Here is a 22,629-nt window from a genome sequence, read left to right on the forward strand (position 1 = left end):
TGAATGTCGATTTCTGTTTAATGCACTTGTGATTACAGTAACAGGCAGTTTAGTGATTCCTTCATTCAACATAAAATAACAATACAGTATAATAAAGACCACACAACAAAAAATCAAAATCAGAATTTAAAAAAGACACGGTAGAATACATGTGAACAGGTCATCACTGTATAGAAAAGGGAGTCAGCTCCTGTGCTTGACTAACTAGCTATGGAATGCAGTCWTGGCATAACATATATCTGGGATGCTGTATGTGTATAAAGACAGAGGTCCTTGATTGAAACTGATGTATATTAAAATACAGGAGCGGTTGACAGTGGATACAGTCTATACAATGCATGGAGCCTATACACTTCCAAGGCCATGGTAGACTGACTCTGGTTGTTTCTACCATAGCAAAACATTCATATATTCACACAACAGTTGACACGTATTGTGACAGTGAAGGAAAGAATGAGTTTCTGTCTAGAAAGTGGTGATAAAAAAATGTGGCGTGGACCTAGGCTCTGACAAGTTCTAGTGGCTTCCTAAAAACAGAGGCACTGACGTCAGTTCTATCAACAAAAATCTGATCCAACTAGGGACAGGAAACAACACAGTAAATGTTCAGTGAAAATGTCAGACTAACTTTATTTGTGGACACATGGGGAGTTCTCTGAAACGCTTTCCAACATTTCACTCTGACAGGCCTATAAACTCTTACAAACACAATCTTTCCTCTAATAGTAGTTAACAGTCATTGTAGAGCTTCAGAGATAACTATTAGAGGAAAGATTGTTTAACAGTCATTGTAGAGCTTCAGAGATATTTCATAAAATGAACAGTCAAACAGTACATACACAAAATATTACTCTAAAATAATCAGGCTCTTGGCACAGGGGGACAAGGATTTGACAGGACACAATAGAATGAGAGGATCATGTGGTTTGATTGTCTGTATCCCAAATTACACCATCTGCCAAGGGTCTTCAAACTTTTTTCCCAGGGACCCCCACCCAGGCAATCGGTTGACCCAGAGACCCCAAATCATATGTTAGCAAAAAATAATGTGTATAATAAATGGCAAGGAGAGGTAACATAAAAATAATTGATCTGGGAGATATTAATTTGAACTCCTCAGTTATAATTGGAAGAGGAAGTGTAAAACTAACATTGGAATTACCTTAATAGCTAGACTAACACATTTCTGCAAAAATTGATGTCCATGTCAAGAAAGCTTACCAGTAGCCATCGGCACTTTCCCGGTACATGGATATTCACAAACACATATCTTTTTTTATTAACAGCCCCTGCAGTGCCTGCATGCTGTGGACCCGTTTGAAGACCCCTGCCCTATATACTCCTCATAAGGCTCTGGCCAAAAGAAAACTATATAGGGAAGAAGGCACCATTTCAGATTTGCACAGAGGTTGGTACTGAATAAGGTTCAGTTGTCTAAATTCCACAACATCTGGTCCGATACAAACTTAATGGGAAACTGGTAGCACCTTTGGCTTGACCATAGATACACTTTAAAACACATTGAGCGAATGTCCAGCAGTTAAAAGGCCTATGCGCTTATTTGTTTAAGAGAACACTTAAAATGGAATGTGGCCCTAGAAAACCAAAAAAATAATCCTTGCACTAAATCAACTGACCTTGCATTTTTGCCTGTGCTACAAACTTATTGAGTCTAGTGGGATGTCATATCCTAACTAGAAATTTTACCCATTCACAAGACATAGCAACTATGTATCATCTAGCAAAGCAGCTATCTGGAGAAACAGGTTTCCGGCACATCTCCAGGCGTTTCTACAAGGTTAGAAAAACGCAGTAGAAATTGGTAGCTCGGAGAAGGCAGTAACAGTCAAGTCAAAGGCAGATGTGACAGAAAAAGATCAGGTGGAGGTCAGGTGTTCTCACTTTGAGGCAGACCAGAGCCCATGGAACAGAGCAGGGTTGTGTTCAGTAAAATGGAAGATAACTTACAGGAGGTACTACCTGAACTTGTCAACAAAAAACGTTTATACATTTTTATTATTTGCGTTCTGTTGGGAAACGCTTTGCAACGATGTGACCTACTGAACATGACCATTTAAAGTCTGAGTGAACAGGTCCAGAGTATTCTGAAGAGAGGAGTGGGTCCAAGTCTCACTGCAGAGGGCTGTCAAACACAGAGTCAGGCAGGACCGAGATCTTCAGTTTCTTTTCTGGCCAGCTGTATTCCTTCGGTAACTTGGTCTGGAAGGAGGAATTAAACAGGAGAAAAACATTTATTGACAGATACAGAACATGGAGTTAAAACATTCTGGAAACTTTGCCAGGTTTTTCCATTCTGTTTTTTCTAGGAATCCTCCAAACAGGATTTCTGAAAAATCTAGGATWTTTGGGGGAATTTCGACAAATGTAATATTACAGGATTACCTAACAGCTTCTTTATAGGCCAAGGATCCGTTGGTAATCTCCCCATTATGCCCCTGGAAGCCTTCCTCTGAGCCAAAGATCTGAATAACATACTGCGCATGCGTTTCTTTACCTCTATGCCCACATTTTTGGTCACCCTCCCTTTACATTTGTAACTGTCAATCGTGAATAATAATTCTTCAAGTTTTACCGGTGAAATGTCCATGCAGCATCTGCATACCAACCATTTGATCTGAATCCATTTCATGGGAATATGCATTTAGTTCTTCTCAAGTTAGTTGGTATCATAAGCATGTCACCGATCTAAAACAAAATATTCCATAATGTCAAWGTGAAAAGAATATTAGTTGTGGAATTAGTATTCATCCCATTTGTTTAGGCAAGCCTAAATTAGTTCAGGAGTAAATGTGGCTTAACAAATAAATAAGACTTGCTGTGTGTGAAATAATAGGGGTTGACATGATTTTTGAATTACTACCCCTTCCATATGTAACATTCGGTAAGTATTCAGACCACTTATTCTAAAAGAATTAGAATCCATTCTAAAATGGATTGGAGTCCAGCGGTGGTAAATTCAATTGATGGGACATGATTTGTAAAGGCACACACCTGTCTATACAAGGTCCCACAGTTGACAGTGCATGTCAGAGCAAAAACCAAGCCATGAGGTCGAAGGAATTGTCTGTAAAGCTCCGAGACAGGATTGTGTCCAGGCACAGATCTGGGGAAGGGTACAAAAACATTTCTGCAGCATTGAAGGTCACCAAGAACACAGTGGCCTCCATTCTTATATGCAAGAAGTTTGGAACCACCAAGACTCTTCCTAGAGCTGGCCGCCTGGCCAAACTGAGCAATCGGGGGAGAAAGGCCTTGGTCAGTGAGGTGACAAAGAATCCGATGGTCACTGACAGAGCTCCAGAGTTCCTCTGTGGAGATGGGAGAACCTTCCAGAAGGACAACCATCTCTGCAGCACTCCACCAATCAGGCCTTTATGCTGGAGTGGCCAGATGGAAGCCACTCCTCAGTAATAAGCACATGACAGCACGCTTGGAGTTAGCCAAAAGGCACCTAAAGGACTCCCAGATCATGAGAAACAAGATTCTCGGGTCTGATGAAACCAATATTTAACTCTTTGGCCTGAATGCCAAGCGTCACATCTGGAGGAAACCTGGCACCATCCCTACGGTGAAGCATGGTGGTGGCAGCATCATGCAGTGGGGATGTTTTTCAGTGGCAGGGACTAGTCAGGATGGAGGGAAAGATGAACGGAGCAAAGTACAGAGAGGTCCTTGATGAAAACCTGCTCCAGAGAGCTCAGGACCTCAGACTGGGGCGAAGGTTCACCTTTCAGTAGGACAACGACCCTAAGTACACAGCCAAGACAACGCAGAAGTGGCTTCGGCACAAGTCTCTGAATGTCCTTGAGTGGCCCAGCCTGAGTCCAGACTTCAAATCAAATCAAATCAAATTTTATTAGTCACATACACATGGTTAGCAGATGTTAATGCGAGTGTAGCGAAATGCTTGTGCTTCTAGTTCCGACAATGCAGTAATAACAAGTAATCTAACCTAACAATTCCACAACTACTACCTTATACACACAAGTGTAAAGGGATAAAGAATATGTACATAAAGATATAATGAATGGAGTGATGCGTACAGAACGGCATAGCAAGATGCAGTAGATGGTATAGAGTACGGTATATACATATGAGATGAGTACTGTAGGGTATGTAAACATAAAGTGGCATAGTTTAAAGTGGCTAGTGGTACATGTATTACATAAAGATGGCAAGATGCAGTAGATGATATAGAGTACAGTATATACATATACATATGAGATGGGTAATGTAGGGTATGTAAACATTATATTAAGTGGCATTGTTTAAAGTGGCTGTGCTACATTTTTACATAATTTCCATCAATTCCCATTTTTAAAGTGGCTGGAGTTGAGTCAGTATGTTGGCAGCGGCCGCTAAATGTTAGTGGTGGCTGTTTAACAGTCTGATGGCCTTGAATAGAAGCTGTTTTTCAGTCTCTCGGTCCCTGCTTTGATGCACCTGTACTGACCTCGCCTTCTGGATGATAGCGGGTGAACAGGCAGTGGCTTGGGTGGTTGTTGTCCTTGATGATCTTTATGCCTTCCTGTGACATCGGGTGGTGTAGGTGTCCTGGAGGGCAGGTAGTTTGCCCCGGTGATGCGTTCTGCAGACCTCACTACCCTCTGGAGAGCCTTACGGTTGTGGGCGGAGCAGTTGCCGTACCAGGCCGTGATACAGCCCGACAGGATGCTCTCGATTGTGCATCTGTTAGAAGTTTGTGAGTGCTTTTGGTGACAAGCCGAATTTCTTCAGCCTCCTGAGGTTGAAGAGGCGCTGCTGCGCCTTCTTCACAACGCTGTCTGTGTGGGTGGACCAATTCAGTTTGTCCGTGATGTGTACACCGAGGAACTTAAAACTTTCACCTTCTCCACTACTGACCCGTCGATGTGGATAGGGGGTGCTCCCTCTGCTGTTTCCTGAAGTCCACAATCATCTCCTTGTTTTGTTGACGTTGAGTGTGAGGTTATTTTCCTGACACCACACTCCGAGGGCCCTCACCTCCTCCCTGTAGGCCTCTCGTCGTTGTTGGTAATCAAGCCTACCACTGTAGTGTCATCCGCAAACTTGATGATTGAGTTGGAGGCGTGCATGGCACGCAGTCGTGGGTGAACAGGGAGTACAGGAGAGGCTCAGAACGCACCCTTGTGGGGCCCCAGTGTTGAGGATCAGCGGGGTGGAGATGTTGTTACCTACCCTCACCACCTGGGGGCGGCCCTCAGGAAGTCCAGGACCCAGTTGCACAGGGCGGGTTCGAGACCCGCAGGTCTCGAGCTTGATGACGAGTTTGGAGGGTACTATGGTGTTAAATGCTGAGCTGTAATCGATGAACAGCATTCTCACATAGGTATTCCTCTTGTCCAGATGGGTTAGGGCAGTTGTGCAGTGTGGTTGCGATTGCGTCGTCTGTGGACCTAATTGGGTCGGTAAGCAAATTGGAGTGGGTCTAGGGACTTGAACCCGATTAACATCTATGAAGCTACATGAAGAGCTGTTCAGCGACATTCCCCATCCAATCTGACAGAGCTTGACAGGTTCTGCAGAGAATGGGAGAAACTCCCCAAATACAGGTGTACCAAGCTTGTAGCATCATACCCAAGAAGACTTGAGGCTGTAATCACTGCCAAAAGGTGCTTCAACAAAATACTGATTGAAGTAAATGTGATTATTATTATTATTTTTATAAAAATACTCTGTAAAAACCTATTTTTGCTTTGTCATGAGGTAGTGTGTGTTGAGGGAAAAAACAATTTGAAACATTTTAGAATAAGGCTGTAACGTAATTTTTTTGGGGAAAAGTCAAGGGGTCTGAATACTTTCCGAATGCACMGTGTGTAAGGTTCCTCAGTCAAGTATTGAATTTCAAGCACATTCAACTACAAAGATCAGGGAGCTTTTCGAAAGCCTCAAAGGGCAGTGAATGGTAGATGGGTAACAGGGATTGGTAGATGGGGCGGCAGTGGTTAGAGCGTTGGACTAGTAATSMAAAGGTTGCAAGATCGAATCCCCGAGCTGACAAGGTAAAAAATCTGTCTTTCTGCCCCTGAACAAGGCAGTTTACCCACTGTTCCTAGGCCGTCATTGAAAATAAGAATTTGTTCTTAACTGACTTGCCTGGTGAAATTAAGTATCTTAAAATAAAGACATTGAATATCTCTTTAAGCATGGTCAAGTTAACAATTATGCTGAGGATGATGTATTTCACCACCCAGACACATCAAAGATAGTTCAGAATGACTGAGCTGCAGGACAGGAAGGAAACTGTTCTGGGATGTCACCATTGGTGATTTAACATCGTAGCTGTTACAATGGCTGTGATGGGAGAAAACGGATGGATCAACAACATTTTTGTGACTCAACCATTAATGAACTAAATGAAAGAGTGAAAATAATTRAAATATAAAGAATACAAATATTCCAAAACATGTACCCTGAAGAATTTAAAAAATAATATGTGCACAATCCACATATGCAAAGCTCTTACCCAAGAAGACTCACAGCTGTAATCGCTGACAAATGTGTTTAACATGTATTGACTCAAGGGGGTGAATCTAAATAAAGGTACACTATATATACAAAAGTATGTGTACACCCCTTCAAATGAGTGGATTTGGCCATTTCAGCCACACCGGTTGCTGACCGTGTATAAAAAAAAAAAAATCGAGCACACAGCCATGCAATCTCCATTGTCAAACATTGGCAGTAGAATGGCCTTACTGAAGAGCTCAGTGACTTTCAGCGGGGCACTACTCATGACTGAAAGTCCCAGCAGCAATGTTTCAACATCAGGTGGAAAGCCTTCCCAGAAGATTGAAGGCTGTTACAGCAGGAGAGGGACCAACTCCATATTAATGCCCATGATTTTGGAATGATATGTTCGACGAGCACGTGTCCACATACTTTGTCATATAGTGAATATTTGTTTTTTTCCATTAATCTTTAAGATAGTCAAATTTTTCATCCACTTTGACACAGTACTTTGTGTAGATCGTTGCCAAAAAAAAGACCATTAAATACATTTTTATCCCATCAATACCGTTGAAACTATACTGAAACAAAATATAAATGCAAAATGTAAAGTATTGTTCCCATGTTTCATGACCTGAAATAAAAGATTGCAGAATTTTTCCATACTCACAAAAAGCTTACCGTAATTCTCTTATTTTGTGCACAAATTTGTTTACATCCCTGTCAGTGAACAATTCTCCTTCAATCCAATCCATACACCAGATAGGTGGCATATCAAGAAACTGATTAAACAGCAATATAATTACACAGGTGCACCTTGTGCTGGCCACAAAAGTGTGCAGTTGGGGGCCTCCCGGGTGGCGCAGTGGTCTAAGGCACTGCATCGCAGTGCTAGCTGTGCCACCAGAGACTCTGGGTTTGAGCCCAGGCGCTGTCGCAGCCGGCCGCGACCGGGAGGTCCATGGGGCGACGCACAATTGGCCTAGCGTCATCCGGGTTTGGCCGGTAGGGATATGCTTATCTCATCGCGCACTAGCAACTACTGTGGCGGGCCGGGCGCAGTACACGCTGACCAGGTCGCTAGGTGTATGGCATTTCCTCTGACACATTGGTGCGGCTGGCTTCCGGGTTGGATGCGCGCTGTGTTAAGAAGCAGTGCGGCTTGGTTGGGTTTCGGAGGACACATGGCTCTCGACTTTCGTCTCTCCCGAGCCCGTACGGTAGTTGTAGCGATGAGACAAGACAGTAACTACTAACAATTGGATACCACGAAATTGGGGAGAGAAAGGGGGTTAAAAAAWATATATWTTTTTTAAAGTGTGCAGTTGGGTCACKCACCACCACAGATATCTCAAGTTTAGAAGGAGCGTGGAATTGGCATGCTGACTGCAGGAACGTCCACCAGAYCCGTTGCCAGAGAATAGAATGTACATCGCTACCATAAGCCGCCTCCAACGTCGTTTTATAAAATATGTCAGTACGTCCACTGGCCTCAACCGCAGACCATGTGTAACCACGCCAGCCAGGACCTCCACATCTGGCTTCTTTACCTGCAGGATTATCTGAAACCAGCCACCCGGACAGCTGATGAAACTGAGGAGTATTTCTGTCTGTAATAATGCCCTTTTGTCTGGAAAAACGAATTCTGATTGGCTGGGCCTGGCTCCCCTAAATGGGTAGACCTATACCCTCCCAGGTCCACCCATGGCTGCACTCCTGCCCAGTCATGTAAAATCCATAGATTAGGGCCCAAGGAATTTATTTCAAATCAACTTAATTTATGAACTGTAAGTCAGGAAAAACATTTGAATTGCTGTATGTTGCGTTTATATTTTTGTTCAGTATATTTCTTGGATGTTAATTTATTTTATACACACATTTTCTTTAGCACAATTTTTTTTAGCTATGTAAAAACCTACAGTCAAATTGTGCAATACGTTAGGCGATAAAGCAGATCACGTTATTCATTTCACCTGGCACATTATACATTATGAAGCTTACCAGTAGTCCCCAATCACATGGTTGTTTGTTTACAAGCAGACAACAATGAGACCGGAGCCTTGTTGGTTAATCACTGTTGTGCAGCACACACTGATCTAATTACAGTACGGAATTCACAACTAAATGTTTGCCAGTTGGACATCTTAATTATTAAGTTAAAAATGTTAAAAAAGTCTAAAATGTGCTCAATGCTCTGTAGTTGTGCTAAGTGGTTAGCTTCTTGCAATCATGCCCCTCTAGGTAACAGCAGAGAATCCCTCCTGGATCAAGCCTTGCTGTCTAATATTTGTTTTTTGTGTGCAGCAAATTGTGAGTAGCATTTTTTAGTTACTTGTATAACTTTATGAGCAGGGATGTCAGTCCTACAAATAGTTTATGTCAGAGACGATATAAAATGTTTGCATGCGCTCATTATCATTCGCTATGGGATTTTACATCAAATAAAATATTCTGCCAGTGGGGTGCGCTGTTGAGTTTTGGCCATGAAAGAAATGCGACCATTCGCATAATCATCATAAGAAATTAGGTGGTGTTTTTTATCTCACAGTAATGTTACATCCCATTATATTCAGTTCTGTAGAACACTGCCATTACCTGGTATTGCAGATATTGATTCAGTTTTGATCTAACTTTGTTACATGAGCACCATTCATCACTGAAATTCACCAGAGTAGCCTGTTCTTTGGGTAGCCAAATGAGCAGAGCAGAGATTGCGTAAAGTAGAGAATCCCACATGCGCAGGAGCTTCGAACCATTAGCTGTCGGGAAGACTGTTCCAGAGAACTCGGATCCAAATTCTTTATATTACCCCTGTAAAGAACGGTAAAAGGTGTTTCCAATCACCTCCTCTCGAGTGTTGAGCTCCGATAGATCTCCAAGCATCTGTTCAACAAACTCCTCAGTCAGCAATATCTGAGGAGATATGGTAACATAKGAACATGCAGTAAGCACATGCAGCAAGTATGCACTTGAAACAGTTTGTGTGTGTACCAGGAGCCAGGGTGTGTGTACCTGTAGCCAGGGTCCATGTGCGGCATACGGGTGTTCCTCAGTAGCAAAGGCCCCCTCTACTCCGGTGGATACGAAGGTGATGGCTGTGTCTCCATTTATACTCTTATAGGTGAAGTGTCTACCATGGAGCAAACGACCCCTAAGCACAGAATACGACCAGTACAACAATCATTAAACATCACTGAATACATACTTTATGGAAAATGTCTGCTGGGTTGGAGAACCTGCTTCTTACCATCCGTCTCTCTCAGCTCCGCATCTATCCCCCTTTCACATACAAACAGCTCTATCAGATGACCCTAGTCTTGTTTTATTTAATGTATGTATGTGGGAAGACCCATAATCATCCCCAACTCTAGTGTGTGTGCGCACCTGAGACAGAGGGGCAGCAGTGTTCCTGACTCCTGGTTGAATTTCAGATGAACACTTTCCAGTTGTCTGGTACGAACTAGCTCGTGAGGAACGATGGCCGCTGAACTCTCACTCTCCAGACTGTCCTTACGACTCCTAGAGAAAGAGAGAGATTCAAATGACAACTTAGGTACAGGGGAAACATCAAGTCCGTGGTGGCCTGCATCTCCCTATAAAGTGTGTGAAAGAGTTTGCTATGGCTTGTAACAACCTTGCCCCTCATCTCTCATGTTTCTCTTACCTGTGATACAGCTGGCTCTGCAAATGGCCCATTGTCTATGGAGAAACCAGGGGAAGAATTGTACCACATACAATATCATACAACTATCATGTGTTCAATGTCCCAGTACTTTGTACTCAGTGGGGTCTCATGGCTCTGTCTCTGGATGGGTTAAAGGGAGGGGTATGGGTGTATATGGCAAGTCTACTCTAGAGAACACTAAAAATAAGGGAGTGAAAGCTGTTGGTGTGACATCCCTGCTTGAGGAAAGAAAAAACATAAGAGTGCGTGTCTCAATGCTGACTCAGAATAAAAGTTTGGAGTGGGAAAGTGAGTAAAGAAGGCTTAACGTGTGTGCATGTACTCACTGAGGCCTGTCATGTCCTTGTCTCTGTGAGTTGATAGGGGGTAGTGTTGCTTTAGTGTTGAACTCCAATCCTTTTCTCAGGGCTTCTCTGATCTGCTCTGTATCTGAAGGGGACAAACCATTGGGTTTGTTTTGGGACATACAATAACATTAGGACACAAAACCACTCAGGACTTCACTTACCCTAATCTTGGTAGTGTTCAATAAAACACAATAAAAAAAATAGGAGTGGTTCTAAATTGGACAAGTCCAGGTAGTACAGCCCTATTTCAATCTGTTTTCTTACATTTGGTGGCTATTTAACACAATGCATGTCAGATCTATGAGAGCCCATTAGAAGTGTCTTGTGCCTTCAGAAAGTAGTCATACCCCCTTGACTTATTTCACATTTTGTTGTGTTCCAGACAGATTTCAAAATTGATTTTATATATATTTTTTCCTTAGACATCTACACAATACGCCATAATGAAAGTGAAAACATGTTTAGAAATGTTTGCAAATGTATTGAAAACGAAATACAGAAATACCTAATTTACATAAAGTATTCATTCACATTCCCCTCTCTCCCTCAGTGACGTAAGTATATTTCATATTTTCAGAACCCAACATGTTAGAATCACCTAGTCGTGTTGGACTTACCCAGAAAGACTAAGAGATTTGAAAAAGATTTGAAAAAGATTAGAAAATTCTTATTTTTCAAATTCTTCATGCTCTGTCAAGTTGGTTGTTGATCATTGCAAGAAAGCCATTTAAGTCTTGCCATAGATTGTCAGGCCGATTTAAGTCAAAAACWATAACTAAGCCACTTAGGAACATTCAATGTTGTCTTGGTAAGCAACACTAGTGTATATAAGCCCTTGTGTTTCAGGTTATTGTCCTGCTGAAAGGAGAACTCATCTCCCAGGGTCAGAAAGCAGACTGAACCAGGTTCCTTTAGGATTTTGTCTGTGCTTAGCACCATTCAGTTTCTTTTTTATCCTGAAAAACTCCCCAGGCCTTAACGATTACAAGCATAGCCATAACATACTTGAAACACTATACTTGAAAATATGGATAGTGGTACTCCGTAATGTGCTCTACTGGATTTGCCCCAAACATTAGGAGTGTTACCAATTTATTTTATTCTTCAATAACAAACTCCAAAGCAAATCAGGGGGAGAAAAATAGGTTTATTTGAGAAGGACAAATCAAGATGTTATGTTGGGAGGTAGATGTTCAGTCTCCCCTGTCCTTAGCTTTTCTCTACCGAACAAAGGAACAGGATGCCATTGGAAAACCTTCCTAGTCTGTGGTTGAATCTGTGTTTAAAATTCACTGCTCGACTGAGGGACCTTACAAATAATTGTATGTGTGGGATACAGAGATGAGGAAGTCATTCAAAATTATTGAATGCAGAGTGAGTCCATGTAACTTATTATGTGACTTTTTAAGCAAAGTTTTACTCCTAAACTTATTTAGGCTTGGCATAACAAAGGGGTTGAATGCTTATTGACTCAAGACATTTCAGGTTTTAATTAATTTGTAAAAATGTCTAAACATAATTCCACTGACATTTTGGTTTATGTTACAATCTCAATTGAATCCATTTTAAATTCAGGCTGTAACAACAAAATGTGGAAAAAGTCAAAGGGTGTGAATACTTTCTGAAGGCACCTTAGTTTAGGTGTGAGTGTGTGTCACCTTTTTCCGACAGTCTTCGTGGCTGAGATCCTATACAGATGGAGCGGCTGTCCTCTTCATCCTCGGGCGGTCGGCTGAGGTCATCCCACACACACTTGGCGCTCACGCCGCTCAGGTTGGAGCCCTCTGTCTCTATACCCTGGTCCACACGCTCCGGCTTAGGATGAGCACACACACACACGCAAACATAAACACTAGCAAAGACCCACACATTGTGGGGGCTGAACTAGTAGGTGGAGCTGTTTGAATGAAAACAGTGTAATTAAATCAAAGCCTTACTTGTAAATGAGGGTCGATGTCAAAGATGGTCTCTCCTCTCCTCATATCAGTTATCAACCAGGGCCCTCCAGCACTAAACACATACAGCACGGAGGGGAAAAGTTCATCATTAACATAGGGTTAACATMGACTTGGTCACACTGGGATAAAGTTAACGGGAAATAAGACTAGTAGACTGCAGTGGTGAAAAAAGTACCTAATTTTTATACTTGAGTAAAAGTAAAGATACCTTAAAAGAAAATGACAAGTACAAGTCAACCAGTAAAATACTACTTGAGTAAAAGTATCTGGTTTTAAATGTACTTAAGAATCTAAGGTAAAAGTAATTTTTGCTCCTTTGCACTCCAGGATCTCAACTTGTACACTCATCTTCTCCACATCCATCACTCCAGTGTTTAATTTTCTATATTGTAATTATTTCAKCACTATGCCCTATTTATTGCCTTACCTCCGTTATCCTACCTCATTTGCACACACTGTATATATACTTTTTCTACTGTATTATTGACTATGTTTGTTTGTTCCATGTGTAACTGTTGTTTGTGTCGCACTGCTTTGCTTTATCTTGGCCAGGTCACAGTTGTAAATGAGAATTTGTTCTCAACTAGCCTACCTGGTTATTAAATAAAGGTGAAATAAAAAAATATATATAAATACACACACACAGTTGAAGTCGGAAGTTTACATCCACTTAGGTTGGCGTCATTAAAACTTGTTTTTCAACCACTCCACAAATTTCTTGTTAACAAACTATAGTTTTGGCAAGTCGGTTAAGGACAGTCATTTTTCCAACAATTGCTTACAGACAGATAATTTCACTTATAATTCACTGTATCACAATTCCAGTGGGTCAGAAGTTTACATACACTAAGTTGACTGTGCCTTTAAACAGCTTGGAAAATTCCAGAAAATTATGTCATGGCTTTAGAAGCTTCTGATGGGCTAATTGACGTCATTTGAGTCATTTGGAGGTGTACCTGTGGATGTATTTTAAGGCCTACCTTCAAACTCAGTGCCTCTTTGCTTGACATCATGGGAAAATCAAACGAAATCAGCCAAGACCTCAGAAATAGAATTCTAGACCTCCACAAGTCTGGTTCATCCTTAGGAGCAATTTCCAAATGCCTGAAGGTACCACGTTCATCTGTACAAACAATAGTACGCAAGTATAAACACCATGGTACCACGCAACTGTCATACCGCTCAGGAAGGAGACGTGTTCTGTCTCCTAGAGATYYMGCGAAAAGTGCWAATAAATCCCAGAACAGCAAATGACCTTGTGAAGATGCTGAGAAGAAAGGTGCAAAAGTATCTATATCCACAGCAAAACGAGTCCTATATCGACATAACATGAATGGCCGCTCAGCAAGGAAGAAGCCACTGCTCCAAAACTGCCATAAAAAAGCCAGACTACGGTTTGCAACTGCACATGGGGACAAAGATCGTACTTTTTGGAGAAATGTCCTCTGGTCTGATGAAACAAAAATAGAACTGTTTGGCCATAATGACCATCGTTACGTTTGGAGGGAAAAGGGAGAAGCTTGCAAGCCGAATAACACCATCCCAACCGTTAAGCACGGGGGTGGCAGCATCATGTTGTGGGGGTGCTTTGCTGCAGGAGGGACTGGTGCACTTCAAAATAGATGGCATCATGAGGGAGGAAAATGATGTGGATATATTGAAGCAACATCTCAAGACATCAGTCAGGAAATGAAAGCTTGGTCGCAAATAGGTCTTCCAAATGGACAATGACACAAAGCATATGTCCAAAGTTGTGGCAAAATGGCTTAAGGACAACAAAGTCAAGGTATTGGAGTGGCCATCACAAAGCCCTGACCTCAATCCTATAGAAAATGTGTGGGCAGAACTGAAAAAGCGTGTGCGAGCAAGGAGGCCTACAAACCTGACTCAGTTACACCAGCTCTGTCAGGAGGAATGTGCCAAAATTCACCCAACTTATTGTGGGAAGCTTGTGGAAGGCTATCCGAAACGTTTGACCCAAGTTAAACAATTTCAAGGCAATGCTACCAAATACTAATTGAGTGTATGTAAACTTCTGACCCACTGGGAATGTGATGAAAGAACTAAAAGCTGATATAAAATCACTCTCAACTATTATTCTGACATTTCACATTCTTAAAATAAAGTGGTGATCCTAACTGATCTGAGAGAGAATTTTTTCTAGGAGATTAAATGTGTTTGGCTCAGGTGTATGTAAACTTCCGACTTCAACTGTGTGTGTGTGTGTGTGTATATACACACATAAAATTGTGGACACCCCCTTCAAATGAGTGGATTTGGCTATTTCAGCCACGTATAAAATTGAGCACACAGCCATGCAATCTCCATAGACAAGCATTGGCAATAGAATGGCCTTACTGAAGAACTCAGTGACTTTCAACGTGGCACCGTCATAGGATGCCACCMTTCCAACAAGTCAGTTCGTCAAATTTCTGCCCTGCTAGAGCTACCCCTGATCGTCTGTAAGTGCTGTTATTGTGAAGTAGAAACGTGTAGGAGCAACAACGGCTCAACCGCAAAGTGGTTGGCCATACAAACTCAAAACGGGACTGCCGAGAGCTGAAGAGTGTAAAAGTCTCACTACAGAGTTCAAAACTGCCTCTGGAAGCAACGTCAGCACAATAACTGTTTTTCGGGAGCTTCATGAAATTGGTTTCCATAGTCGAGCAGCCGCACACCAGCCTAAGATTACCATGCGCAATGCCAAGCGTCGGCTGGAGTGGTGTAAAGCTCGCCAACATTGGACTCTGAAATAGTGGAAACACGGTCTTTGGAGTGATGAATAACGCTTCACCATCTGGCAGTCCGACGGACGAATCAGGGTTTAGCGGATGCCAGGAGAGCGTTCTCCTGGCATCTAGTCAGGAGACTACAGGTACCTAGTCCAGATATACCTGCCCAAATGCATAGTGCCAAAGGTAAAGTTTGGTGGAGGAGGAATAATGGTCTGGGGCTGTTTTTCATGGTTGGGGCTAGGCCCCTTAGTTCCAATGAAGATAAATCTTAACGCTAAAGCATACATTGACATTCTAGACAATTCTCTGCTTCCAACTTTGTGGCAACAGTTTGGGGAAAGCCCTTTCCTGTTTCAGCATGACAATGCCCCCGTGCGCAAAGCGAGGTCCATACAGAAATGGTTTGTCGAGATCAGTGTGGAAGAACTTGACTGGCCTGCACAAAGCCCGTACCTCAACCCCATCGAACACCTTTGGGATGAATTGGAACACCGACTGCGAGCCAGGTCTAAATCGCCCAACATCAGTGCCCGACCTCCCTAACGTTTGTGGCTGAATGGAAGCAAGTCTCCACAGCAATGTTCTAACATCTAGTGGAAAGCCTTCCCAGAAGAGAGGAGGCTGTTATAGCAGCAAAGGGGGGACCAACACCATGTTAATGCTCATGATTTTGTCATGAGATGTTAGACGAGCAGGTGTCCACATACTTTTGCTCATGTAGTYCATCTCATATTTCAAACATGGACCTCAAACTCACACATGGACCCCTCGGAGCAGCTCCAACATTCCTTGGCCGTTCCACTGCTGGGCCGCCTGCAACTCTTCTGTACACACACCCACAATCTATATAGAGAGGAGAAGGAGTTACACACACAAAAAAGGGGAGTAAGAAAGAGGGTTATAGAACACGTACAGATAAGGGGACAGACATAATGCTATTATAGACTCAAAAGGAAGGAGTTGAGAGGGTAGGCCCGGAGAGCATGGGGCTAGATTAGCTTACCTGCAGGAAGTTGACCAGGCCGAAGGGGGTGTGGACCGGCGTCATCTGGGGGTCTTCAGTGAGCAGCATGTGTTGGATACGAGACTCACTGTTGTCCAGGGGACTGTGCCACGATATGTGGTCCCCACTGCAAAATGTGTTTTCTACAGGACAGAGGAGAGACATGGAGGTTAAAGACTACTCAGTGACATATTGGAAAATACTAGGGCCGGGATAATACCAGTACTTCAATACTCGTTTGTTTTGTTCCCTTGCCACAATACTAAGTGCATTTAACTTCTTTAGGAAAAAAATATTGCGATACTGATATCGTCCCAGCCCAAGAAAAAACATATATTTTCTCAGCACTAGTCTAAGAGCAAATGAGAAAGTCAAGCGAAGGAGAAAGGAAGTGTGTGTATGTGAGAGAAGGGAGAGAGAAATTGAAGCGAAAGTGGCCATGAGGGGGAGACAGCGATTAAGAGATCCAGAGGAATCCATCTGCTTGGGAGGCAACAGGTARCTAGTCCAGATATACTGGAAAAGAGAGGGGGAGTAAAAGGACCATGTTGTTATGCTTCCCTTCGAGGTCTGAAGATTGTTGTATTGCAAAAACGGTCTGAAAGGTCTGCTGGCTCCCCACAGCAAGATTGATTGGATGTTACAAAACGCAGATATTTTACATAATAATTTCAGAAAATGTCCATAATATATCTGTCGCTAAAAGTGGAATGACAGTGTTTCACAGTATTACACTAGTGTTGTGATTGAAGATCTTACAATTACAATATCACAGCCAATCTGTTTTATTTGATTGTCAAGCTCTCTTAATGTATCAGCTATGTGAATCGATTTTGCAGCTTATCATATGGCATGCATAGCCAATGCAGCCATAGGCCTACAGTATAATGGCATTACTGGTCTTATGGGCATCGGGCATCTGAAGGAGAATAGCTAAACTCATTGTTTACATATAGCTCAACATGTTCTCAATTTAAAATGATACCAGTACAGAATGTATGAGGCAAACCATGCCAGATTTTGTACATGCCTTTTAGGTACGGACATAAAAATGTTTTGTTCAAATCCAACCCTTGTAATTTAGGTACAGTATGAAAATAAGGAGATGACAATTAGGCTACACAAGATTAGCATTACAGGTAACATTTTATGAGGTTAATTTTATTTAATACATTTTTATTCATCAAGCAATGTTGCTTGCAAAATGATTGCAGTTGTTCCCATAGAAAAAGCAACCATGTACTGTCTATGTATCACTGACCCTGGATAAGCTAGAGACTGGCTAACACCGCTAACCTTTTAGGTCACTAATAATGTTGTTTTTATAACAATTTTGTTGGCTTTATAATCAGAGAAATTGAACTAGCTAGTAATAGGCTCTAGTTAGCTTTTTTCCAACTCAGATTTACTCGAGGCATACAAAGCAGCGTAGGGATAACCTATAGGCCTTTTGTTTAAATTTCTATATTTTTTTATGTATTCATTCGGGTTCACAGTGTATCATTACACCCCGAGCAGAAGGGGGTAGAATAACCTAGAGAGAATGGGCTCCCCCTCCCTCTCTGTTTCCCTGACTGGCTTTTAAACACTCCCACCCTCCCCTCAATGTAATCTTTAAACACAGCTAGATGATTTAAAGGACTTAGCAAAGTGGCACACACACACACCAGGAAAGGTCTGTGAGAAATGGAGAACCGTTTTCACAGCTGTAAAGAAAATACTGTTAAGATTAGAAAGTTCCTCAGCTAAGACAACTTTTAACACACTTCTCCCATCAGAGAAAGGGAAATGAGACTTCTTTAGTTTCCCCAGAGCCCAGAAGTACCGCACAGAGCTGGCTAGATCTTTAAAAACACAGGTGTCATACATTACATAACATGCTCTTCTAGTCCACATTTACTTCCATTTAGCCCTTATTCTAACAGGCAAGCTGAATGAGAACACATTCTTTTACAGGCTACATGAGGAAGTTGAAGTAGAGAAGCGAAGGGTTGAAAGAGCCAATGGGAAGCTGGGGATGATTGGGCTGAGTTCCACTAAGTGTTCTCCTTAYCAAAAACATCACTGACATAGGGTTGCATGAGGTTAAATACTGACATGCTCCAAAATGTCCATGCAGAGGCAGGGAGCCCTCTGCGCGGTGAAGTAACAAAGCGGCTGGGAATACATAATGCCCTGAGTGCCTGCCTTGTAATTGGTAGACAAACAACTCCCTTCTCCTCACCTTACTCCGCCTACCATATCCCCGCCGCACTACACACACAGAGCCTGGGTCCTTACCTGATTGGAAGACATAGCGGGCCAGGCCCTGCATGAGTTCAGCCGGCCAAGTAGGAGGGGCTGTTTCTCCCACCTCTCTCTTCAGCCTGAACGTCAGCTCAAAGCCAAAGCCACTGGGGCCTTCCTGGCCTGTAAACCTGACAATACACATACAGAATTCCCACACTTAATTCAAGCAGTCTCTCTCATCAGGTTTGTGTGTGTGTGTGTGTGTTAATTAGCCAAACCCTGGGCCCTCCTAATTTGACAGCGAGTCAACACCATAAACCCAGATTCTCCTTAACGCCGCAAAATTATGGCAAACATGCATTAAGAATGGCAGCTGTTTGAAGGGGAGCAAACGGGGAGATTGCTGGGAATTGTGGGGGAGCAGAGCTAGCAGGTCTACCCAAGAACAATACAAAATAAGGGGGTGAAAACTGTTGATGTGAAATAACTTTGAGGAACAAGAAAAACAAGTGTGGAAGCATATCAATGCTGATTCTGCAGAATGACAAAGTGAAAGTGAACAGAACTGTTAACAGAACTGTAGGGTGAAAGCAACATGGTGGATTGTGGAAGCTCCACCACTACACTGCTTATACAGTACGTATTCAGAGCCATGTGTCGGTGTGTTAGTAACCTGGGCAACTTGGTCCGCCAGAGCTCTAACCTGAAGTACTGTACTACTTACTCATGTACTCTGTTGTCTCCATACAGGTCACTGAGTCCGAAGCTGATGTAGTGCCAGTGTTCCTGTACGTTCTGCGCTGCACAGCCCATGTTACGGTACATACTGATGTAGTCCAATGGATCAGGACCTCCCAACCTGTAGATACACACTATTGTTAAAAGCGCAACACCCGCCAAATGCTGGTAGATTTTGGAATTGGTGGGTAAGATGTCTATTTCACCAGCCACGTTGGTGGGTGGTCAGGTCACAATGCGAGAAACATGTGAATAAAAAGTATGATCACATTTAGTTAAATAAATGCAGCAATACCTGTTTTCAAAGCATTTATACACTGTTGCATAGCTGGTAAATGAAATCGCACAAAGTCAAAGAACTACGAATCCTAAATAGACTATGGGGGCTGTGCACATGTAACGAGCAGAGTGAAAGATTCATTTTTAGAAGCGCTGCGCACAAGCATAAAAGTTGGTCTAATTTACTTGAAACAAAAGTCTACTGAAGTCAGTTTGTCCTTGTGTTTCTTGGCTATTTACATTGTTTTGTTAACAAGTTAGGTTGTTTTTCTGTTTGAGTTAACTGCTAGGGAAGACATCTCACAGGCACAAACATGACTCCAGTCGCTCTACCAAAGTAACGTCCCGCCCTTAAAGGGACAGGTGAATTTGTCTCATCTGTGATATTTTTGGTTAGAAGACTCAGGTCACAAAATAATGAAATTAAACAATATACCACATTATCTTCTTACTAGTAATACATTTGTTTGAGAAACATTACAAAGCATGCGCATCCGTTGGTGTAATTTTATCGACCCAAAACTATTTTGGCTGGTTAAACAATCTGGAGTAGCTGGTAGATATTTAAAATCTACCTGCCACAGTGACTGATGGGCCAAAAAAACAAGTTTTAATTCATTACATACCCATTGATTCTTTAACTTAATGTCTAATCAGCTTAGGAAAACTATATAATACCATCATAACCAAAAATAAGGTGTTATACACTTGTTTGTAGACAGTGTTTGTTTACAAACTCTGTAGGCTTTAGCTTTAAAATAATATGCTTAGCTATACCTATCATGTTGGTCTCACGGACTATCAATCCTTGAGGGAGTTCGATTAACCTGAGCCGCAGTGTACCGGGCTAGACATGTGATGTATTCACACACACCTTGACTTAAATACACATGCGTTATAGCCTGAATTCAAAATGTATTAAATATTTGTTTTACATCTCACCCATCTACACACAATACCCCATAATGACATGAAAACATGTTTTTAGAAATGTTTTCAAATTCATAAAATGAAATACATAAAGCTAGTATTTATTCACACACCTTTGTTATGACACCCCAAATTGAGTCCACCTGTGACCAATTCAATTGTTTAGAAAGAAACACAGGTCTATATAAAAAGGTTCCACAGTTGACAGTGCGTATCAAAACAGAAACTATACCATGAAGTTCAAGGAAGTGTCTGTAGATCTGAGATAGAATTGTGAAGAGGCATATATCTGTGGAAAGGTATAAAACAAGATTATTGAACGTTTCCAAGAGCAGTGGCCTCCATCATTGGTAACAGGAATAAAATATAGAACTACCCAGACTCGGCCTGGAGATGGCCGTCCAACCAAACTGAGCAACCGGGCAAGGACATTGGTCAGGGACGTGACCAATAACAACCCATGTCAGAACTAGAGTTCCTTGGCTGATATGGGAGAGCCTGCCAGAAGGTCTCCACAGCACTTCACCAATCTGTGCTTTATGGGAGAGTGGCCAGACGGAAGCCACTCCTGAGAAGACACATGACAGCACGCCTGGAGTTTGCAAAAAGGCGTGTGAAAGAGCATCTTCTACTGGAGACATTTCAAAAATACTGGTAGACTTGGGGATTTGGGTCAGGGACAGTGGTATTCACAAACACTATCATCAGATGCCTGTATTACACCGAACGTGCAAGCCTGGGAAAATGAACAGGGACAGTAGGCTACAATACTAAAAAGTATGGCTAATAATGCTTAAAGAAATCGCCTGCTGGTATTTACTGTAGGCTGCACGTTTTTACTTTGTATTACATTTCGTGCAAAACTATCCCGACTCACTAATGGATGAAGATGCGCTCAGCAAAGCCCATCAAAATTGCTACAGAAAAAAGATCAAGCAAGCCAAGTCCCAAGCATCCCCTCAAACTCCATGTCACGGGTGCACCTCAGCCACGCTCAAGGTCCTAAACGATATCATAACAGCCATCAATAAGACAGTACTGTGCAGCCGTCTTCATCATCCTGGCCAAGGCTTTCAACTCTGTCAATCACCGCATTCTTATCGGCAGACTCAACAGCCTTGGTTTCTCAAATGACGACCTCGCCTGGTTCACTAACTCCTTCTCAGATAGAGTTCAGCGTGTCAAATTGGAGGGCCTGTTGTCCGGACCTCTGGCAGTCTATGGGGGTGCCACAGGGTTCAATCCTCAGGCCGACTATTTTCTCTGTATACATCAATGTCTCCTCTTGCTGCGGGTGATTCTTTGATCCACCTCTACGCAGTCAACACCATTCTGTATACATCTGGCCCTTTGGACACTGTTAAAACTCCAAACAAGCTTCAATGCCATACAACACTCCTTCCGTGGCCTCCAACTTCTCTTAAAAGCTAGTAAAGCGAAATGCATGCTCTTTAAATCGATCGCTGCCCGCCCTCCCAACTAGCATCACTACTCTGGACGTTTCTGATTTAGAATGTGGACAACTATAAATACCTAGGCTAGACTGTAAACTCTCCTTCCAGCCTCATATTAAGCATCTCCAATCCAAAATTAAATCTAGAATCGGCTTCCTATTTCACAAACAAAGCGTGCTGCCAAACATACCCTCTTAAAACTGACTATCCTACCGATCCTGGACTTTGGCGATGTCATTTACAAAATAGCCTTCAACACTCTACTCAGAAAATTGAATGCAGTCTATCACAGCGCCATCTGTTTTGTCACCAAAGCCGCATATACTACCCACCACTGCGACCTGTATGCTCTCGTTGGCTGGTCCTCGCTACATATTTGCCACCAAACCCACTGGCTTCAGATCATTTATAAGTCTTTGCTCGGTAAAGCTCCGTCTTAACACAGCTCACTGGTCACCATAGCAACACCCACTCGTAGCATGCGCTCCAGCAGGTATATTTCACTGGTCATCCCCAAAGCCAACACCCCCTTTGGCCGCCTTTCCTTCCAGTTCTCCGCTGCCAATGACTGGAACGAATTGCAAAAATCACTGAAGATGGACTCATATCTCCCTCACTAACTTCCAGCATCAGCTGTCAGAGCAGCTTACCGCTGTACACAGCCCAACTGTAAATAGCCCATCCAACCAACTACCTACCGCATCCCATATTTGTTTTTCTGCTCTTTTGCACACCAGTATTTCTACTTGCACATTCATCTGCACATCTATCACTCCAGTGTTAATTGCTAAATTGTAATT

General features: G+C 42.5%; 2 protein-coding genes across 3 annotated transcripts in view; both read right to left on the reverse strand.

The window, feature by feature from the left end:
* Positions 1 to 22,629, reverse strand: part of LOC111978123 (suppressor of fused homolog) — a 36,315-nt gene continuing 13,686 nt past the window's right edge. The window contains exons 2-12 of one of the 2 annotated variants that reach the window (XM_024007957.2): positions 19,153 to 19,287; positions 18,480 to 18,616; positions 16,200 to 16,342; positions 15,954 to 16,039; positions 12,441 to 12,513; positions 12,162 to 12,300; positions 10,483 to 10,585; positions 9,856 to 9,990; positions 9,484 to 9,622; positions 9,316 to 9,384; positions 1 to 2,220 (exon numbers count right to left, since the gene is read on the reverse strand). In XM_024007957.2, coding sequence (XP_023863725.1) covers positions 2,131 to 2,220; positions 9,316 to 9,384; positions 9,484 to 9,622; positions 9,856 to 9,990; positions 10,483 to 10,585; positions 12,162 to 12,300; positions 12,441 to 12,513; positions 15,954 to 16,039; positions 16,200 to 16,342; positions 18,480 to 18,616; positions 19,153 to 19,287 — 1,249 coding nt within the window. In that variant the 3' untranslated portion in view covers positions 1 to 2,130. Of the gene's footprint in view, positions 2,221 to 9,315; positions 9,385 to 9,483; positions 9,623 to 9,855; positions 9,991 to 10,482; positions 10,586 to 12,161; positions 12,319 to 12,440; positions 12,514 to 15,953; positions 16,040 to 16,199; positions 16,343 to 18,479; positions 18,617 to 19,152; positions 19,288 to 22,629 lie in introns of both variants that reach the window. The other variant, XM_024007956.2, reaches the window with a different exon arrangement.
* The window catches only part of LOC111978040 (peroxisome proliferator-activated receptor gamma coactivator-related protein 1), a 144,986-nt gene continuing 126,773 nt past the window's right edge, over positions 4,417 to 22,629 (reverse strand). The window contains exon 15 of the transcript XR_011481428.1: positions 4,417 to 4,428. The gene's annotated coding sequence lies outside the window, so the exon portion shown is untranslated. The remainder of the gene's footprint in view (positions 4,429 to 22,629) is intronic.

This window comes from Salvelinus sp. IW2-2015, linkage group LG18, assembly GCF_002910315.2.
Source record: "Salvelinus sp. IW2-2015 linkage group LG18, ASM291031v2, whole genome shotgun sequence".
Taxonomy (NCBI): Eukaryota; Metazoa; Chordata; class Actinopteri; order Salmoniformes; family Salmonidae; genus Salvelinus; species Salvelinus sp. IW2-2015.